Source organism: Ovis canadensis, chromosome 22 (genome assembly GCF_042477335.2).
Source record: "Ovis canadensis isolate MfBH-ARS-UI-01 breed Bighorn chromosome 22, ARS-UI_OviCan_v2, whole genome shotgun sequence".
NCBI classification, from domain to species: Eukaryota; Metazoa; Chordata; class Mammalia; order Artiodactyla; family Bovidae; genus Ovis; species Ovis canadensis.
Window position 1 is genome coordinate 60705042 of NC_091266.1, and position 20560 is coordinate 60725601.

Here is a 20560-nt window from a genome sequence, read left to right on the forward strand (position 1 = left end):
TCTGAACTGGAGTTCCCTCTGGACTGACTGTCCCAGGAACGGCCATGAGCAGTGGATCATCAAAAGCATCGCAGGTGGGTGCCTGTAGTCCAGGGAGTCTGAGCAACACGGCTGCAGAGCGTGCTGTCGCAGTTGGTTCCATTAGCTGTGTGCTACATAACCTGCTATTCACCTTTGACTCACGAATCAGTGCATTTCTAGGACATAGGTTTTCTACCTTCGGTGCATTATAATCTTCAGAATTTGAACCTTTTAGATCTGAGTTTTACTTCATGCATTAATATACAAAATTATATAATTTTTCCAGAGGCATTTGGAAAGGTGCATGCATATTCTGTGTGTCTGAAGTACCCTATTTGACACATATATATATATATATATATAAATTGATCTACATTATAAGCTATGTCTGAGACCTTCTATGTACATGCCTTGTTACTTGCTTTGTCATGGGTATAAGGTGGGAAAAATGAGGACCTTTGTCATCATCCTGTAAATCTGTTTTCTTAATGAAGTTCTTTATGAAATCGGAGGCTATTTTAAAAAATTGTAATAGATTCCCTTTGCACTTAGATTTTTTACTCTTCTGTGTAAATATTTCTAGTCCTGCTTGCTTGCTTTCTGAATTTATCTCTTCTATAAATAAGGTGAGTTTTAAAACTTCATTTTGATAAGTTATATATCACATTGTTTAGAAAAACTATTAGGTCCCCCCCACCTCTAGTATGGGCTTCCCTGGTAGTTCAGCTGGTAACTGGAGAAGGGATGGGCTACCTACTCCAGTATTCTTGGGCTTCCCTGGTGGCTCAGATGGTAAAGAATCCACCTGCAATGTAGGAGGCCTGGGTTCGATCCCTGGGCTGGGAAGATCTCCTGGAGATAGGGCATGGCAACTCACTCCAGTATTCTGGCCTGGAGAATCCCCGTGGACAGGGGAGCCTGGTGGGCTATAGTCCATGGGGTCGCAAAGAGTCAGACACACCTGAGTGACCACAGCACAGCACACCCCTAGTGTGTGTGTGAAAAGGCGTACAGACATCTTCCCTCCTCATCCCACCCCTGATGCGCTCATGTGAATTGCAGCACTCATCTCCTGACCCTCCAGCTCACCACCCTTCTTAAGGTTCTTGCTGTTTAGTTGCTAAGTCATGTCTGACTCGTTTTTGATTCCACGGACTGTAATCAGCCAGGCTCCTCTGTCTGTGGGATTTCCCAGGCAAGAATACTGGAGTGGGTTGCCATAGCCTTCTCCAAGGGGTCTTCCCGACCCTGGGATTGAACCCGGGGACTCCTGAGCTGACAGGCAGATTCTTTACTGCTGAGCCACCAGGGACGCCCCTGTTAGATTCTTACGTATCTCATGCATCTATACATGGATGAGAATACAGATACATTCTCCAACTTGAGAGCCCCCCCCGCCCCTACTTTGGTGAAAATCTCAGTAATGAATGGGACGCCTCTTTATATTGACCTGTATACCATTTATTGGATATAATATTCGTAACAATGACTTTTTTTTTTCTATGGAAATAGCAAGTTGTGTTACCTGTAGACCCCCCGATATGAGAAACGTGTACAAAGGTAACAGACTGTAACATAAAAAGGTAAGTGAGAAAAAAAGATTAGCAACCAAAGCATGATACATGGACGAAGCACTATAAAAATGAACGCACTGGTTTAGTAGCTGTGACTTTGTACTGTGCTGCATAGCCTGTAGCCAGGTTTGAGAGAGTTCTGAAGCACACACGTTCAAACAGTGCACTTTCCTTCAAACCTCCCCACTTGACCTGACAGAGGGTACACAAGAGCAGCGAACTCTGACGTTGCTCACCCTCCATGCACTCTTAAGGGATTTTCTCTTTCTAGTTCGATGTATTTTTTTTTTTTCCTCTATCACTGTCCTTCCCACTTAAGTACTTGCTTATAGGCCATAACCATAGGTAACAGTCCACTTCTTTGCAAAACTAAAATGATCACATGAGACTTTTTTTCCTTTTGTCTGGACTTAAAATGTGCTAAATTGAGGGCTTAAAAAAAATTATCTCATGGAAGGAGTATCACAGGTAATGACTTCTGAAGAGGAGGTGGAAAAATCAGGGTTGGTTACAGAGGACCGAACATTCCTTTGTGTATTAACTCGCCCAGCTATCACGATCGATTGTTGGCTATTATGACAGTTTTATACGCAGGGTTTCTCCTCCTGGTGTCTCATATGGATCAGGCTCTTACTGGCTGGGCTCTGCCACTGGTGTCCCCAAAGAAAAGAGGGGGTTTGCTTTATGAAATGCAGACAGACGGTCCATTCCTGTGCAGGTCAGTGGATTTGGAAGCATCGCTGCACAGAAATGGTTCTCAGGCTTTAGCTTGTTGTTACTCATATGACCATCAGAGTTTTCAAACAGGTTTAAAAGAAAGGGATGGAGAGTGAGTCGAGAGACTTTCGGTCATAACAGGCAAACTGAGTTCCTATGGCCAACTCTCCCTTTTAATTAGAGTAAGTCTTTAGGTGGGAGGTGCCTGGTGGGGGAGGATGCTTTTGGATTCCCTGCTGGGGTGGCGGGTTGAGGGAGTGGGGAGTGGGCAGGGTTGCTCCCAGCTGTGGCCCTGGAGAAGGCTGGGCTTTGGGTGGACTTGCGGGGCAGCCACCAAACTGCAGAGATGTGTCAGAGACTGGGTTAGGGCTGGGGAAGGAACTTGGGTCTGATGATAGGTGCTAGCCGAGGCCGCCTATGTCCAGATGTGTTCACGGCCCTCTCTCGCGAGTCCTGGGGAGATGAGGTGGCACACCTCAGGCTCCCGCCAGCCAGCCATTGTGTGGGGCGGCTCCACAGCCTGGGTCCCCCCTGGGGGCCAGCACTGGCCCTGCAGAGACTTCTGGGTGTGACGTTTACCGGGGTGACTTGTGTTTGCTTGGGGTCCTAACAGTGAAGAAGGATCTCCAGGTTGAGTCTGCCTGCCCTAGGGCTTTCTGCTCCCCAAACACCCCAGGGAGCCCTCCAGGGCAAGAGTCTTAAATAAGTTTCACACCGAGAGCCTGGCAGGGGGGTCAGGCTGTTGCCCAGGTATGGCCCCCTCCTGGTTGTTGGGGTTCTCAGTGGCTCAGAATGCTTGTAAACAGCAGTTGAGAGATGGCAGGAAGACGCTTGAGCATTCGAGTTGGCCCAGTACCAGGCTCTGTTTAGCACCACGGGAGATCACAGTCTCGTAGGAAGAGTCTGCCACAGAGCAGGGTCTGAGCTGTTTTTCTTTCAGAGGAGATATGGATATGTTGTACTGATTTGCCAGGGAACAATGGCCTCTGGTTTCAGCCTGAGAATTCCTAATACAGTTAAGAAGGCATAAAAAGGGTCCCCTTTGAGACTAGTTGGGAGTACTTATCCTCGTGTAGTTTAATTTGCTGCTCTTGTGATCTCTGTGATGTCATCCCACATTGTAAGCTGGAGAGTTCACACGAGGAAGGGCAGTCTCTGGATGCACAGTTTGACAATGGAAAATATTACGCGCTGTTTCTCTCGGTTGCTACACATCTGAGTCCATGTGTCAGGAAAAGTACACGGTTACACAAAATTTCAGGAAATCAGCTTTTCTGTAGAATGCCTGGAGGGTTAGCCATGTACTTCCCAGTCAAGTGGGGCCGTGTGACCTGCAACTCTAGTAAGACGGAAGGAGAGTGACTACCCTTAGGGGCCGACTCTCGTCGAGGCGTACGGACTCTCAGCCTAGGCCACCTAAACCCACATCAACTCTAGTATTCATGCCCATACAATCTTAAAAAAATATTAAAAATAGACGGTCATTGAAATATAAGTATTCATTTTCATTTCTATCATCTAGGAGGATATAAAAAGGGGGAGAAATACCTCTTCCCCTCCCCCAAGCAAACTGGCTCTTGGTTCCTAAGTTATATTAAGATGAAAGTTATTGCTGAATATGCTTCATTTGCTAAATACTGCATTTGGAAGTACTGTTCCTTGAATAACATTCCCTGTGTACTGTACGGGGGTGTCAGGTTTAAATATGTTCTTTTCCAGAAATGAACTGCACGGCTCTATAAATGCACTTCATATGTAGAGAGAAAAATGTGTCATCAGCTGTGGCCGAGTGGCTACTGATGATGACATGTAGGATCACAGCGTTAACCTCTTTTAATACCAAACTATTCCTGGTTCTCTGAAATAGAAGCACAGGAATTCTAGTTAAGGACAGACGAAAAAAGTTCACACCCTCTTCCCTGCACTAGCAGAAGGGGCTACAATGCCAGATCCAAGGATTTGGGTGTCTATAAAAATAATACCCACCTAATGCACCATAAAAATGCTGTAAACTTTCCCATAGAATATGTTTTTGGCCTTAATACAATTACCAGATATAATGCTAGGTACAGTAATTCTGTAAATACTCATCAGCAGTAATATTTTCTAACATGGCTTTATAGTTTTAAGAAACTAATAATTGCATAATGAACAAATTGCATGCTATAAGAGTTGGAATGTATTAGAGTCATGTTCCCTTTGTGTGTGTGTGTGACATGGATTTATTGAGTTTATCCATGATCCTGAATGCTATGTTGCCTAGATACGGTGGGAACTCAGAGTTAAATGCACTCTTGTTTTCCTGAAGGCAAACCAAGATTCTTGGTACGTTTTGTCTTTCTGCTTCAAGGCATAGAAAAACCATGGAAATGACCCCAGATGAAGCTTTATCACAAAACAGAGTGGATTATGGAACCGTTGTCAATTGCCTTCTAATGTGAAAACTAGCCACATAGGACCCCACTAGAAGACAGGCATAATGGCATTTGACCTTGTCTGAGTAATTTTATAATTTTCATGCCATTAGGTACAGGCATCTTCAAGATCTTCTTGTGAGAATGGCTCCCCAGTCTGACATCCAAAGAGTCTGCTGCTCAAGACTGCATTTCATGAATATTGAGCGTGAATGTGAGGACTTTGACGCTCAACAGGTAAATTGTAAAAGCTCAAGAAACAGATCCAGACTTTATGCTAAAAACATCTCTGAACGATTCCTGTAGCCAAGGTGGGAAAACAAGATGCCCCACAGAGAACTTACTAGTAACTTAGGGTTCTTTGTCCAACTTATCCTAACAAAGACAGCAGACCGCAACCTGTCCCAGTGAACACAGCTTTCCATTTGGCTGCAGTTTTTGCAAGCACATGGATTCTGCCTAATTTTTAATAAGCTGAACCTTGCAATAAAAGGAGATTTTTATCTCCAGAATTGATTCACTAGATCTGGTTACGGGTTCACATCTGAAAATAGTTATGCTCCCGTGGAAAGCCTCATCTGTCTGTCGGAACACAGTATCATTGTGTTACAGTCAAGAACACAAGGTGGTAATTTGTTCAGCTCCAAACAGCACAGGAAGACGGAGGTTTGCAGGGCTCAGGCAGTAGCTGTCTTGTAGAAACACCAGCTTTCCCAATCTAAATAAGGCGCTGATGCCAGCACTCCATAAAGGGCAGCCAGGAAAAGAAGTTCTTGGTGTTTCTATAAAGCAAACTTCTCAGCCTGCTCTCCAAATGTGCTCATGGCTGGTGAGCTCAAGGTCAAGTGTCTGCCTGGCCTCATGTTCCAAGTCTGTCTCCTACAGTGGCCACACCTTAAAATTCCTCTCCAGGATCCAGGCTCTCTCCGGAGCCCCCTGGCTAGAAGCCAGGTCCTTCCCTGCGATCCCTGGAGCTTCCAGGGATAACCCTGGTGGGCCAGCCCATCATCTGTGACAGTGTCCAGAATATCCCTGGAGGCCCAGCCCAGCCTGGACCTGAAGCCAGGCTCTGGCCTCAGAGCAGGCCTTCTACCTGGGGTCTCTCGTTTGGTGTCTGGTACCAGAACCACTGCCATGGGTAAGCTGGGCAAATGCCCTCTTCATGAAGCCTCCATCAGAAATAACATCCTGTCCAGAGTCCCAAAGAGCACGGTATTTCAAGTTCACCAAACTATTAAAAGCACAACAAGCCTTCCTTCCATGGAAAACTCAGTGATGGGTTTTTCTTTTTTTTTTAAAAAAAGCCCACTACAGCGCACTGCACTGTAAAAGGCATTCTGCATAAATTAATAATTTACAAGTACCTGAGCAAGTAAGTATACAGAGCACCATAGCACAGCACAGCACCGACGGCAGTAGCTCAAAGTTCTTTCAAATCATGGTGTTTGAAAAATTAAAAAATTCTAAACGTTGGTACAAAAAAAAAAAACAAAAAACCTCCAGCTGGAGTTGAGAGATAGTGCAAACTTGTGTCTTCACTGTTGAACAAAGGTGTCGGCTTGCTTCTCACTTAGCGTAGGCGATGGGGGCAGGTCTGGGCACTGGATGGGGCTGTTTCGGAGCAGGTCTGCAGGAAGAGAGAGGAGAAAACAAAACTCTGGTCAGAGGCCCTGCCAGTGATTTCTGCCAACCCTCGATGCCCGGGTTGGAGATACCGTTTCCTGTGCTGTGATGGGCTTCCAGGGTCAGATCTCACCTCTGCACCCCCAGCCCAGCCCAGCCCACCCCACCCCAGCTCAGGTGCTGGAGACCAATGGCTCTTGCCAGCAGCAGGGGTGGCAGATTCAGAAAGGACCTTGCTGAGGGCTGCAGCGTCTTCAGCCGTTTATGACCCTTTTCAAAGCTGCCCCTCCTGTCCATCCACAAGGTGATTCGAGAAGAATGCCATGAAGCAGAACAGTGTAAGCCGCAAAGGTGAATCTCACATGCGACTTTAAATTTTCTAGCACTTGTATGAAAAAAAAAAAAAGACTAAATAATTTTAGTCATATTTCATTTAACCCACCATGTCCAGAGAAGCAATATTTCAGTAAGTCAACATAGAGAATGACTGAGATAGTGGACATGTTGGGGGAACTGACTGCATAACCCAGGGTCTATCTGCACTGCCCGTGTATCCTGTCTTCCACCAGCCGCGCGTGCCCAGCAGCGACTGTCCTGAGGTGGCTGCAGAGGATGGGGAGTGAAGCTGGGCACGTGGGATCCCTGAGATGAACAGAGTGTTATCCTTCTAGGTGGAGACAGAACCAGCTCGCATTGGTGTCATCAACTGGCAGAGGTAAGACAGGCAGCTGCCTGAGATCATTTAAGAGAGGGCCTTCCCCAGAGGATCTAAATACATATTTCTGCAAAGAAGTCGCTCAGTCGTGTCCAACTCTTTGCGACCCTTTGAACTGTAGCCCACCAGGCTCCTCCGTCCATGGGATTTTCCAGGCAAGAGTACTGGAGTGGGTTGCCATTTCCTTCTCCAGGGGATCTTCCCGACCCAGGGATTGAACCCGGGCCTCCTGCATTGCAGGCAGATGCTTTACCTTCTGAGCTACCAGGGAAGCTCACAGAAGACACACAGATGGCCAAAAAGCCCACGAAAGATACTCAATGTCACTAATTATCAGAGAAATGCAAATCAAAAGGACCATGAGGTAGCCCACCTCACACCTGTCAGAATGGCTGTCATCAAAAAGTCTAAACCATCTAGAAGCGGGGGAGGTAGGATGGAGTGGGAGGTGAGAGAGAGGGTTAAGAGGAATGGGACACATGTATACCCATCAGGGCTGATTCATGCTGAGGTATGGCAGAAACGGACACAGCACTGTAAAGCAGTTATCCTCCAATTAAAAATCAATAAGTCTGTAAACAGTAAATGCTGGAGAAGGTGTGGAGAAAAGGGAACGCTCCTACACTGTGAGTGGGAATGTGAACTAGGGCAGCCCCTGTAGAACCCAGTATGACAGTCCCTCAGAAAACTGAAGGTAGGATTACCATGTGACCCAGAAATCCCACATCTGGAGATAACAGTAATTCAGAAAGATACATGCACCCCAGTGTTCACTGCGGCGCTATTTACAATAGCCAAGAAGCAACCTAAATGTCCATCGACATAGGAACGGATAAAGATATGGTACATATATACAGTGGAATAGTGCTCAGACGTAAAGTAAGACAAAGAAAAATATCACTCATATGTGGAATCTAACTTAAAAAAATGATATAAATGGACTTATTTACAGAACAGAAGCAGACTCAGATTTTGAAAACGAACTTAGGTTTTACTCAAGGGATGTGTGTGTGGGGGGGGGGATAAATTAGGAGCTTGGTATTAACATCACTATATATAAAACAGACAACCTACTGTAGCAAGGACCTACTGTATATAGCACAGGGAACCTGCCTGAATATTCTGTAATAACCTATACGGGAAAAGAATCCAAAAAAAGAATGAATATATATACGTATAACTGAATCACCATGCTGTGTACCTGAAATTAACACCACACTGTACACCAAGTATACTCTAATAAGAGAGACCTGTATGCAGGTCAGGAAGCAGCAGTTAGAACCGGGCATGGAACAACAGACTGGCTCCAAATAGGAAAAGGAGTATGTGAAGGCTGTTTATTTAACTTATATGAAGAGTACATCATGAGAAACGCTGGAATTAAGATTGCCGGGAGAAATATCAATAACCTCAGATATGCAGATGACACCATCCTTATGGCAGAATGTGAAGAGGAACTAAAAAGCCTCTTGATGAAAGTGAAAGAGGAGAGCTAGAGAGTTGGCTTAAAGCTCAACATTCAGAAAACGAAGATCATGGCATCCGGTCCCATCACTTCATGGCAAGTAGATGGGGAAACAGTGGCTGACTTTATTTTTCTGAGCTCCAAAATCACTGCAGACAGTGACTGCAGCCATGAAATAAAAGACGCTTACTCCTTGGAAGGAAAGTTATGATCAACCTAGAACAGCATATTAAAAAGCAGAGACATTACTTTGTCAACAAAGGTCCATCTAGTCAAGGCTATGGTTTTTCCAGTAGTCATGTATGGATGTGAGAGTTGGACTATAAAGAAGGCTGAGTGCTGAAGAATTGATGCTTTTAAACTGTGGTGTTGGAGAAGACTCTTGAGATTCTCTTGGACTGCAAGGAGATCTAACCAGTCCATCCTACAGGAGATCAGTCCTGGGTGTTCATTGGAAGCTGAAACTCCAATACTTTGGCCACCTGATGCTAAGAACTGACTCACTTGAAAAGACCTTGATGCTGGGAAAGATTGAGGGCAGGAGGAGAAGGGGAAGACAGAGGATGGTTGGATGGCATCACTGACTCAATAGACATGAGTTTGGGTAAACTCTGGGAGTTGGTGATGGACAGGGAGGCCTGGCATGCTGCAGTTCATGGGGTCACAAGGAGTCTGATATGACTGAGTGACTGAACCGAACTGATACTCTAATAAAATTAAAAAAAAAAAAAAAAAACCACTGCCTCAGGAGAAGAGCAAAAAAAAAAAAAAAAAGGCCTTTCTATGTGGTATGTATAATTTATATATAATGGAATATTTCTCAGCTATAAAAAAAGAATGAAATATTCTTTGCAGCCACATGGATGGACCCAGAGACTATCACATTAAGTGAAGGAAGTCAGACAGAGAAAGGCGAATATCATATGACATCTATCCCTTCTGTGTGGCATCCGAGATATGACACGAATGAGCTTATCTACAGAACAGAGGCAACGACATAGACAACAGACTTGTGGTTTCCAAAGGGTAGGGAGGAGGGGAAGGGACAGAGTGGGAGTTTGGGGTCAGCAGGTGCCAACTACCAAGTATAGACTGGATAAACGGCGAGGTCCTCCCGTACAGTGCAGGGAGCTGTGTCCACTATCCTGTGATAAACGCTAATGGGAAAGAGTAAGAAAAAGAATGTACAGGAAAACTGAATCACTTTGCGGTACGGTAGAAAAGAACACAGCACTGAAAACCAACTAAACTTCAGTAAGATGAAAGAGGGCCTTCCCCACCTTCCTGCCCATGTTTTTTTTTCCTTTGAAAACTAGAAAAATAACTTCAAGATCAGTGTACAAACCACAGTGAAATAATTAGGATGCTCTGCAGTGTTTCTGTATTTGTAGAACTGGGATTCAAACCACTGTCCCGACCCCCTGACCAGCTTTATCTCTGAGATTTATTACACAGATCTTTCACAGGCCAAACATTTTTCCCCGAGAGCTGGAATAAACTCACGAACGCATGCCTTCCCCTTGGAGATGCTGAATTATTGAACCCAGGGCCTGGCCAGCACCCCTACCTTGCTCACAAAGTGAGCTCTCTGCCAAGGGGGCGCATGTGTTTTGGCTGAGGGTTTAACCCATCTGTGAGCTGGTAAATGTTTAACTACCCGCCATGGCGGGGGAAGTCAGAGGCCCCGGATCTGTGGTGCTTGTCGATTTCCACGGTATAAATAACTCACGCTCCCAACAGGACGTGGCTGAGCATGGAAGAGCTGTGTCGTGGCCAGGGTGTGGTGTTACCATCACACAGAAACGACTAATGTAGGTGACCTCAAGAGAGTAGGTGGCAGTGAAATGTAGTTTAAAAAAAAAAGGAAGTTTGGGGCTCTGAGCATTTATTTCTTTTGTTTTTAATATAACTGGCATCATTTCCAGTTTACGTAATTTAAAAGAAAGCCCAGGCTTAACACCTAGCTGGCTAAATTCCTGGAAATTTAATAGTTCTTGCAAACCAACGGGAGCTGGCTCCAGCACACCGCTGGGTTAAACCTCCCTGCCCAAGTCAGGATTGGACCTAGTCCCCTGGGAGAGGGCAGAGTGGATGACCCCCAGCAGCCACTCAGTCCGCAAAGGTGATTCCTTTTGCCGGTTGAGTGGGAAGCTCCCGCTTAACCTTGCCCAGCAGTTTCTTCAGCCTAACTTGTTCCACTCCCCTCCTTTCATCCCTGGCCCTCCAACCTCACCTTGTTTCTCGGGATCCCAGGGACCGAGGAGAAGCCGTCACAGTCCCAGTCATATTTTTGGAGACAGGTGTCCCGCTGTTCCAATATTGCAGCTGCTTGGTGGCTGGCTGTGGCCTGGCCCAGAGCATCAGCCACTGCTCTGAAGGATCTGTCCTACTCGATCTTGAGCTGATCTCACGGATAGGCTGAGATCACTGCTAAGAGCGACCAATTCTATAGCTCCCAGCTGCTTCAAGATCTGCCCTTGCCTCTGTCTTACGCTGCTCCCAGGGGTGGGGGGTGGGGAGTGCGGGGCACACAGCCGGCACCACACTCCCGTGTCCTCCAGTGGCTTGAGAAGTGTGGCCCGTGCAGCTGGTGCACATGGTTTCGGGGAGGAAGAGAGGGAAGCGGGTGCATCACCAACCTGATGGGCGCCAGGCGGAGCGCGGACTCCTGCCGTCCCGGGGACCTGGCTGAGGCGCTGGCCAGGCGAGCCGTCTTGCTCAAAGGGTCTGCAGGCAGCGGCTTCTGAGGGGGGCTTGGCTTACGAGTTCCCTGCAATAAACCAGAAGGTGAGGCATGATCACCATCTCCGTGTACTCGGACAAGACACTGACTTCAGAAGCCATCAGAGTCCCCTGGAGAGTGGGCTAGGGAGAGGAGGGCGGTTACATTGCTACACAGCATGACTTTCACTTCCTTTAAACTTTCTGACTACAGTCCCTCACCGTACAGGTGTGGTGGTGTGTGTGTGTGCGTGCGTGTGTGTGCGTGCTGTGTTAAAGATTTACCCACAGCATCATGGCTCAGCCAGTAAAGAATCTGCCTGCAATGCAAGAGACCCACGTTCGATTTCTGGGTCGGGAAGATCCCTTGGAGAAGGAAATGGCAACCCACTCCAGTATTCTTGCCTAAAAAATCCCATGGACAGAGGAGCCTGGTAGGCTACAGTCCATGGGGTCACAAGAGTCGGACATGACTTAGCGACTAAACCACCAAACCACCATCATTTAGTTACAGACACTCAAAGACGAGTCTTTAGATGCCACATTGCTGACCAACCTTGGATGTAGAGTTGCTGGCGTCTCTGGTCCACTGTTACCCAGAGGATGTCAGCTTTCCCCTGTGCTTTTCAGGCTTCTTTTCTCTTTAGAAAGGCCCAACAGGAGAAGCTGGTGAAAATCTTTTCAAGGAACACACTCGTTTCTTCAGATTTGCCGGAACCCTCTAACAGAACCGGTTCAGTTGCGGGTGAACCAGACAGGGATGGGACCACCCTCTCCCACCAACATGGCGTCAGTCACGCTGCGCCCCATAAAATGCACTTCCGTCCTTCTACTGAAATACTTGCTAAGGATTTGTTCAGAGTCACCAACACGCCTGGAAAATGACACCCAGGAGGAAAATCCACGTCCACCAGAGGCCAGTGAGGGAGCCGGCAGTAGAGGGTGGGCAGAGCATGAACTTGGGAGTTTTTGCTCTGGGTTTTATGCAAAGACCAACACTCTGGGACTTGTGCAAGTCTCTGGACTTCTCTGAACCTCAGTTTCTCCGGGTGTAAAGTTGGGAGAAAACAAAGACCCATCTCATAGCATTGTTATGAGGACTACATCATGCATTGGAAACTCCCAGAACGTGGATAACAATGATTAAAAGGCACCTGTGCTCCTGGGGTTCCTTTCTTGGTTACTGTGACGGGAGGGTTCATTGGAGCCATGGTGGGAAGTCAGGGAGCATTGATAGCACTGTTTTGAGCCCAGGGTGAACCCAGGCATCAAGACAGCACCTGCTCTGGGCCTTGGGGCCTAGAAACACTTGCTCGTGCCCAGAAAGTGTGCAGGAAAGGGTGCCAGGAACTCAAGGAAGACAGGACATACTAATAAACAGATGGCCTCACCCCGTGATAGCACTCAGTACTCCATACACCCAGGACCACCCAAGATGATTGAAGAACATCTGAGTTGACTTTCTCATGGTACTCACCCCACTGATTACATCTCCATGGCAGTCAGAGCTCAAAGAATGTGACAATATAGTCCTCCTCCCCCATTTAATGTTATCCCCTTCTGGCTCAGCTGGTAAAGAATCTGCTTGCAAGGCGGGAGACCTGGGTTCAATCCCTGGGTTGGGAAGATCCCCTGGAGAAGGGCATGGCAACCCACTCCAGTATCCTGGCCTGGAGAATTCCATGGACTGTATAGTCCATGGGGTCACAAAGAGCTGGACACGACTGAGCGGGTTTCACTTTCACTTTGTAAAGCAAAGGAAGCTATAATACCACAGAAGTTTGTCAACCACAGCTGCATGGAAAATATGCCAAGTTGAGACAAGGGACAAAATGGGAGAGGAGGGAGTCACTGAACAGGGACAGACTGACATGGGACATTTCCACGTGAGTGCTCAGTTAAGGAAACACTAACAGCCTGCAGAATGTAAGAGAGAACACACCCTTCACCTGGGAAACAGACCCACAACGAGCACAAGCGCTGAGGTCAGGCTGTCTGCGTATCTGACCAGGCTCCGCGCCGATGCACTCTGAGAGGACACTTGAGTTACGCCACTTCTCCACGTTGTAGAGAGAAGGTAATGCAAGGGTTAAGTGAGAGACGATCTATTAACCTCTTAGCACAGAGCCTGGCACACAGTGACCAATAAGCTACTATTATTGAAGGAGTGAACGGAACCACTTAAAAGCACCCTAATTGTACTGGGATTGCCACACACACACACACAACTATATATGAAATAAATAACAGATAAACTACTGTAGAGCACAGGGGACTCAGAGCTCTGTGGAGATCGAAATGGAAAAGAAATTGAAAAAAGACTGGATATACGTATATGCACAGCTGATTCCCTTTGCTGTACAGCAAAAACTGACACAGCATTGCAAAGCGACTATACTCCAATAAAAAAAAATTAATAAAAGCGTCATAAGCCTCCCAACAGACTCACTCTGGGTGATAAACCATGGCACTAAATCAAGTTCCGTTTCCTGTAAGATGGCAGAAAACTATGAGTGAGATATTAGTGGGCACCGTAAAAATGGAACACATGCACCCATAAACTTGAAAGACTTTGAAGATTAAATAATTCATGACCAAATGATGACTAGTTTTGCCACTAAGTATGAATAAGTATCTAGTCTTGCTAGTAAAGATAACGTCAGGTTTTTACTGCAAGGCTGGAGAGAATGTGAGATGTATGTTACAATGTATCACAGTATATTTGGATTTATCATGGAAGCCTAGGAGGTAATTAGGTGGGCCATTCATTCTGGTTTGCCTGGGACATGCCCAATTTATGGTACTGTTGAATTTATTAATCACAGTCTCTCTAATGTGTCCTGGTTTCAGTTCAGTTCAGTCGCTCCGTTCAGTTCGTGTCCAACTCTGTGACCCCATGTATCACAGTATGCCAGGCCTCCCTGCCCATCACCGACTCCTGGAGTTCACTCAAACTCATGTCTATCGAGTCGGTGATGCCATCCAGCCATCTCATCCTCTGTTGTCCTCTTCTCCTCCTGCCCCCAATCCCTCCCAGCATCAGGGTCTTTTCCAATGAGTCACCTCTTTGCATGAGGTGGCCAAAGTATTGGAGTTTCAGCCTTAGCATCAGTCCTTCCAAAGAACACCCAGGACTTGTCTCCTTTAGGATGGACTGGTTGGATCTCCTTGCAGTCCAAGGGACTCTCAAGAGTCTTCTCCAACACCACAGTTCAAAAGCATCAATTCTTCGGCACTCAGCTTTCTTCACAGTCCTACTCTCACATCCATACATGACCACTGGAAAAACCATAGCCTTGACTAGACGGACCTTGTTGGCAAAGTAATGTCTCTGCTTTCTAATATGCTATCTAGGTTGGTCATAACTTTCCAAGGAGTAAGCGTCTTTTAATTTCATGGCTGCAGTCACCATCTGCAGTGATTTTGGAGCCCCCAAATATAAAGTCTGACACTGTTTCCTGGTTTTGAGGACAAATTATACAGTCACTGTTGTGATAAAAGCCCAAAGAGTTGAAATGTTGATTGAAAGTTCTGATTCAAACCTGGGCTCAGCAGAAATACCAATCTGCTTCCCTCCTGCCACACCCAGAACAGGTTTCTATGGAAACATGAAGCAGGTAGCCACCTAGGTAAGATGCCAGATTCCCACCGGGCCCAACTGGGACAAACTGGCTTCATGGAACAGTAGTTAGTCAAGGATGAGGGGTCCTCGCTTCTCACGGATCAGACCTAGAGCCCAAATCATCTGGGCAGAAGCCCCTGCTGCCCTTGCTCTGACCTTGGAGAGAGGGGCGCAGCTTCCGCACTCCCTCTGAGGCATCATTTTTCAGGCTGCCTTTGCAAAACCTGGACCTGGGCTTTCCCGAAGAAGTCCAATCCAACCTGGCCACAAAGGGCCGTCAGGACGGAGCAGAGGAATGACTCCAGGCCTCGGTGAACATAAACTCCACACTCAATAGACATTTCTTTAGACTGACTTTCATTTTTAAAAAGGAAACAAGTTCAGATGCCCCTTTCTCTTCAACCCCTAGGTACCGGAGAAAAACCACGATCTGTTATTAAATAGGGTGGTCTCAGGCTTCCCTGGTGGCTCAGCGGTAAAGAATCCACCCGCCAATGCGGGAGACTTGGGTTCGATCCCTGGTCTGGGAAGATCCCGCGTGCCACGGAGCAGCTGGGTCTGCGCACCAAAAACTACTGAGTCTGTGCTCTAGAGTCCGGGAGCTGCAATTACTGTGCCCTAGTGCATAGCTGCTGAAGCCCACTCACCCTGGAGCCCGTGTTTCACAACGGGAGAGGTCACGATGATGAGAAGCCCACACCCCACAGCTAGAGAGGAGCCCCCTCGCTCGCTGCAACTAGAGCAAAGCCCACACAGCAGCAAAGGCCCAGTGCAACCCAAAATAAATAAACAAAATTACCAAAAAAATAGTGTTCTCATTTCTCCATTTTCTGCTCATGTCTTAGCAACAGTCACATATTTCAAATAATTTTTAGAGGGATGAGAATAAATTTTTAGATCCAAATATAGCCCTTTGCCTTGACCATCATAGAGAATTCTCAACTGTTATCTCCGTCTGCATGATCAGCAAGAGGAAGTGCATCCTGCTTCTCCAGAGGGGATCCCCCCAGGAAGACCGGATGTTATCGCAGGAAAATGCCAGAGATGCCACAGAGGTCCCAGTGAGCTTGTGCAGGGCTGAGCTGGGGCTAGAGCAGCATGGATCCTGCTCACCATCTGGCCCATCCCTGGCCCTGCAGGAATGGATGCTTCCTGATAACAACAGGGATAACTGGTTCCCGGGGAAATGCCTTGACTTCTTTTTACTCTTTATTCAGAAGAGGCAGGCGTCCTTGTAAGAACATGTTTGCACCTAGCTGGAAGAGGTCCTTACTTCTTTCCTTCTAAAACCACCTGAAGACAGTAAAGAAAATGCACTTTCTTTTTTCCACTTCTGGGAAAGCTGAATATTTGAGAAAAGGATACAAAGTGTGCCGCAGGCTGGGCCGGGAAGAGCCCATGAAAGGGAGAACCTGGAAGAGCACCCACCCTGCCTGCCAAGGATGAGACACGGGAGTGAGCAGTTGACACGCGGGTCAGGGCTGAAGGCACAGCAGACAAGGTCAGCCATCTGCACACGCGCAGAGCAGGGGAGGGTCCTGGCGGGGTCTCTGCTGGAGCAGAGGAGGCCAAACCACCACCAGCCCTCAAAGCCTGCAGTACGCGCGGTGCCCTAGGAGGTGGGCAACGTAAGAGCTGGTCCTGAGCTCTAACCTGGCCCTTCCCCAACTGGCCTGCAACTGGTCCTTCCTCCCAGGAAGCCCTCCCTTCCTTTAAAGAGGAATTCAGACACACTAATCAAAACTACTGAAAGAAGGAAGGAAGGAACCACAATAAACAAAGGGCCAGCTAAGAACCCGCTGGCAAAAATGTGTATGTATGTAAAGAAACAAAAAAAGGAGCTGGCAAAAGTTAGGAGAAACAGGGAAGGGAAACTAAAGCAACAACGCAAACCAAGGACCTGGATGCACTAAACACAGTCAAGGCTACCAGGGTCCAGCCGAGGCAAAGGAGGAAAAGGTTAAGGGTAAAGGACAAAGAATGGTGGCAAAGTGATCTGAGCAAATAGTACAGAGAGAAAAGATACTCACCATTAACGCACAAAAACTTTTCTGAAAGAGTCAAGTCCTGGAAAGTGTACACTGTTTCCCTGGTGAAGTGCATGAGACTCATCACAGTGACAGACTTTATTTGGCTGGGCTCCAAAATCACTGCAGATGGTGACTTCAGCCATGAAATTAAAAGAAAAGTTCCTTGGAAGAAAAGCTATGATGGACCTAGACAGCATATTAAAAAGTAGAGACATTACTTTGCCAACAAATGTCCATATAGTCAAAGCTATGGTTTTTCCAGTAGTCATGTATGTGAGAATTGGACCATCAAGAAGTCTGAGTGCTGAAGAATTGATGCTTTTGAACTGTAGTGTTAGAGAAGACCCTTCAGAGACCCTCGGACAGCAAGGAGACCAAACCAGTCCATCCTAAAGGAGATCAACCCTGAATATTCATTGGAAGGACTGGTGCTGAAGCTGAAGCTCCAATACTGTGGCCACCTGATGTGAAGAGCTGACTCGTTGGAAAAGGCTGATGCTGGGAAAGCTTGAGGGCCGGAGGAGAAGAGGGCGATAGAGGGTGAGATGGTTGGATGGCATCACTGACTCAGTGGACATGAGTTTGAACAAACTCCAGGAGATAGTAAAGGACAAGGAAGCCTGGCGTGCTGCAGTCCATAGGGTAACAAAGAGTCAGGCATGACTGAGCAACTGAACAATAACAACAACATCAGAAATAAGATACAACTCTTTAAAGCTACTGGACTTTCAAGGATACAGAATCATGTCCCTTACGAGGGAAAAAAGATAAGCCAGCTTCCGATTTCTTCAGAGCAGATAGAGAAAGCATGCATAGAAGACTTTCAAGGAAGGAAAGCGTGATGCATTGATTTTATGCCTAAAGCATCATTGAAGAAGTAAAGCAACACCGAACGTGCAAAAATTCAGAGAAAATGTGTCCTGAGTTGTTCTAGAAGAAATTCTGAAAGTCCAACAGAACGGACTTCAGCCAGACAGGAAAAGGATGGCTCAGTGGCAAAAAGATTGAGTGCCAAGTCACTTCAGTGTAGACCTCAGGTTAACAAAGCTGTGGGAATTATGCCTACAGAACAGAAAGTAGATGTCACAAGCTGTGATACAGACAGTTTTGTAAGATAGACATTACAGAACTAACCGAAGTTATGAAGTGGATCATCCGTTTCTAGATGCACGATGGGCTGGGTTATTTTGACCTATCTTCTCTCTAAAATTGTTGGATAGAATATATTTAATTTTTTTTTCTTAAAAGTATCAAGAGCTACAAGATAGTCAGATGTTATCAGGCCAGCATCTAAGTGAAAGGAGAAGCCCAAAGGGCTAAGTAGTACGCTGGAGCTATAGGTATTTGCCCAGTTAGGGAAACCTGGGGTTTGGTTCTGATCCCCTTTTAAGGTGAGGGATGCAGGGGTTAAAGGTCGGCACCCGTCCCAGTTCTCTTTCTGATCTCGCCTTGATTAAGCTGGGCTCTGCAGAAGACTATACCTCAGGGTAAGAATCTTCCAGAAATCAACACTTATCACTGTCCATCCCTAGCAGACTGCAGGGACAGTTCCCTTATCCCTAGCTAGACTGCAGGGAGAGTTCCCTTGGTGCTCGGCAGACCGACCTGTAACCACAAACTGCCCTTTTGGACCAGAAGCTGACGTCACATCATGCATCACCTGGGTGGCTCAGTAAGTCCTGAGTCATTTCACTGGGCCTCAAGCGGGTGCTGCCCTGGCCACGTGACAGACACAAATTCACCCTCTCTGAGGGGAACAGCCTTCGTCCTAGACCTGCAAGAGCTCCCAGAGAACTTTCCAGTGAAGTAAGCTCACAGGAAATGACCAGGAAGCAGGGAATCATGAGAAAGAGAGAGAGGGAGGGAAGGATAAAACCTCAGCAGTAACACACCCAAAGATTTTAGATTTTGAAATTATTGGAGCAAACATTCTTATTATGAAAAATAAAAGACAAGCCTCATAGCTGAGTAAGAACCAAAGAGAATATCCAGAAACAAAAAGAAAAACACAGATAAGTACATATTTTGTTACGCTTAGTTTGATACCATTTATATAAACTGAAAACCAAATACTAATCATATATATTATTCATGGATACCTACTTACATAAAAATATATGAAAAGTACTGGAGGAGGGCTTGGCAACCCACTCCAGTTATTCTTGTCTGGTGAATCCCATGGACAGAAGGGCCTGGTGGGCTGCAGTCCATGGAGTCCCAAAGAGTCAGACATGACTGGAGTGACTTAGCATGCACATACCCATAGAAAATCAACACCAAACTTAGGCCAGAGCTTGTATCTGGAGTGGGATGAAGCAGTCTATACTATTTAATTTTTCCTTTTCTAATAAAGAAATATATGGATATATCTGAAAGTTAAATAGTTGTATACCTAGAGAAACAGGTAACAATGGTTATTTCTATGTAGTATAAATATGGGTGAATTTTGGATCATTTTTACATTTATATATTTGCTTGACCCTCACTTTTATGAAAGACCTACATTAGTACCTGTTTTCAGTAACCGACAGAAATCTGAAGAGGATCTTTGCTTTCACGCACAAGAAGGCAAATAGCTTTCAGCATTGTGGGGGCAACAGCCATTGAGCAGAGGGGGTGGCACCACCAAGCTCCTGCCCCAGGAATGACACTCAGCATGCCTGCCAGAGCTCTGAACCCTGTTGGTGAGCATCTGTGCTTTATCTGATTTGCATCCCTTAACAAGCTGTGTCCTAAGGTAATCGCTTCTTTATGCCATTTTGGCTTATGAAAGGTTTCATAGAAACACTCTGCTTTTAGGCAGTAGGGAAATCTATTTAAAATATTAGCAACAGCAGAATAAATTTTAATATTTGGGCCAAAGGAGAAAACAAAAGAGAAAACATAGACTCTTATAAAATTATAAACATGGTAAACACAAAAATGAGAACAGGCACAGATAAAGCAGTGTTTGGGAAACTTCTAGATTTACATGCTATGTAATCAAATATGAATATAAGTGAAATAACGATCTAAGAAAGAGAAAAGCTAAGTACAAAAGAAAAATGGAAGTGATAAAGATAAGAGCAGAATAAAAAGTAGAATAAAAGTTACTATCATTGAGCAAAGACATTACAGATATCCTAATAAAGTTATATGTTTTCATTTAATTATCACTAAGTCCAATGAGAGAGATATTATCTCAAATTTGTAGAGGGGAGATGAAAGTAATGTTTCTGTGGTCTAATGGCAGTAAAAGGAAAATTATATATAAAATCTAGGGTTGGTTCTCTGAGAGTGGTGGAGTGGAGGTGGATGTGAGAGCTGGACCGTAAAGAAGGTTGAGCGCCAAAGAATTGATGCTTTCAACTTGTTGTGCTGGAGGAGACTCTTGAGAGTCCCCCTGACAGCAGGGAGATCAAAGCAGTTAATCCTAAAGGAAATCAACCCTGAATGTTCCTTGGAAGAACCGATGCTGAAGCTCTAATACTTTGGCTACCTGATGTGAAGACCTGACTTACTGCAAAAGAACCTGATGCTGGGAAATATTGAAGGCAGGAGGAGAAGGGGGTGGCAGAGGATGAGATGGTTGGATGGCATGACCAACTCAATGGACATGGGTTTGAGCAAACTCTGGGAGACGGTGAAGGACAGGAAAGCCTGGTTTGCTGCAGTCCAT

At 46.0% G+C, this 20560-nt stretch overlaps 1 protein-coding gene across 2 annotated transcripts in view; it reads right to left on the minus strand.

Annotated features, from left to right (window-relative positions):
- Positions 1–1460: 1460 nt before the first annotated feature.
- ADAM12 (ADAM metallopeptidase domain 12) overlaps positions 1461–20560 on the minus strand; it is a 401034-nt gene continuing 381934 nt past the window's right edge. For both annotated transcript variants that reach the window (XM_069566850.1, XM_069566851.1), the window contains exons 22-23: positions 11169–11299; positions 1461–6353 (exon numbers count right to left, since the gene is read on the minus strand). In XM_069566850.1, coding sequence (XP_069422951.1) covers positions 6293–6353; positions 11169–11299 — 192 coding nt within the window. In that variant the 3' untranslated portion in view covers positions 1461–6292. The remainder of the gene's footprint in view (positions 6354–11168; positions 11300–20560) is intronic.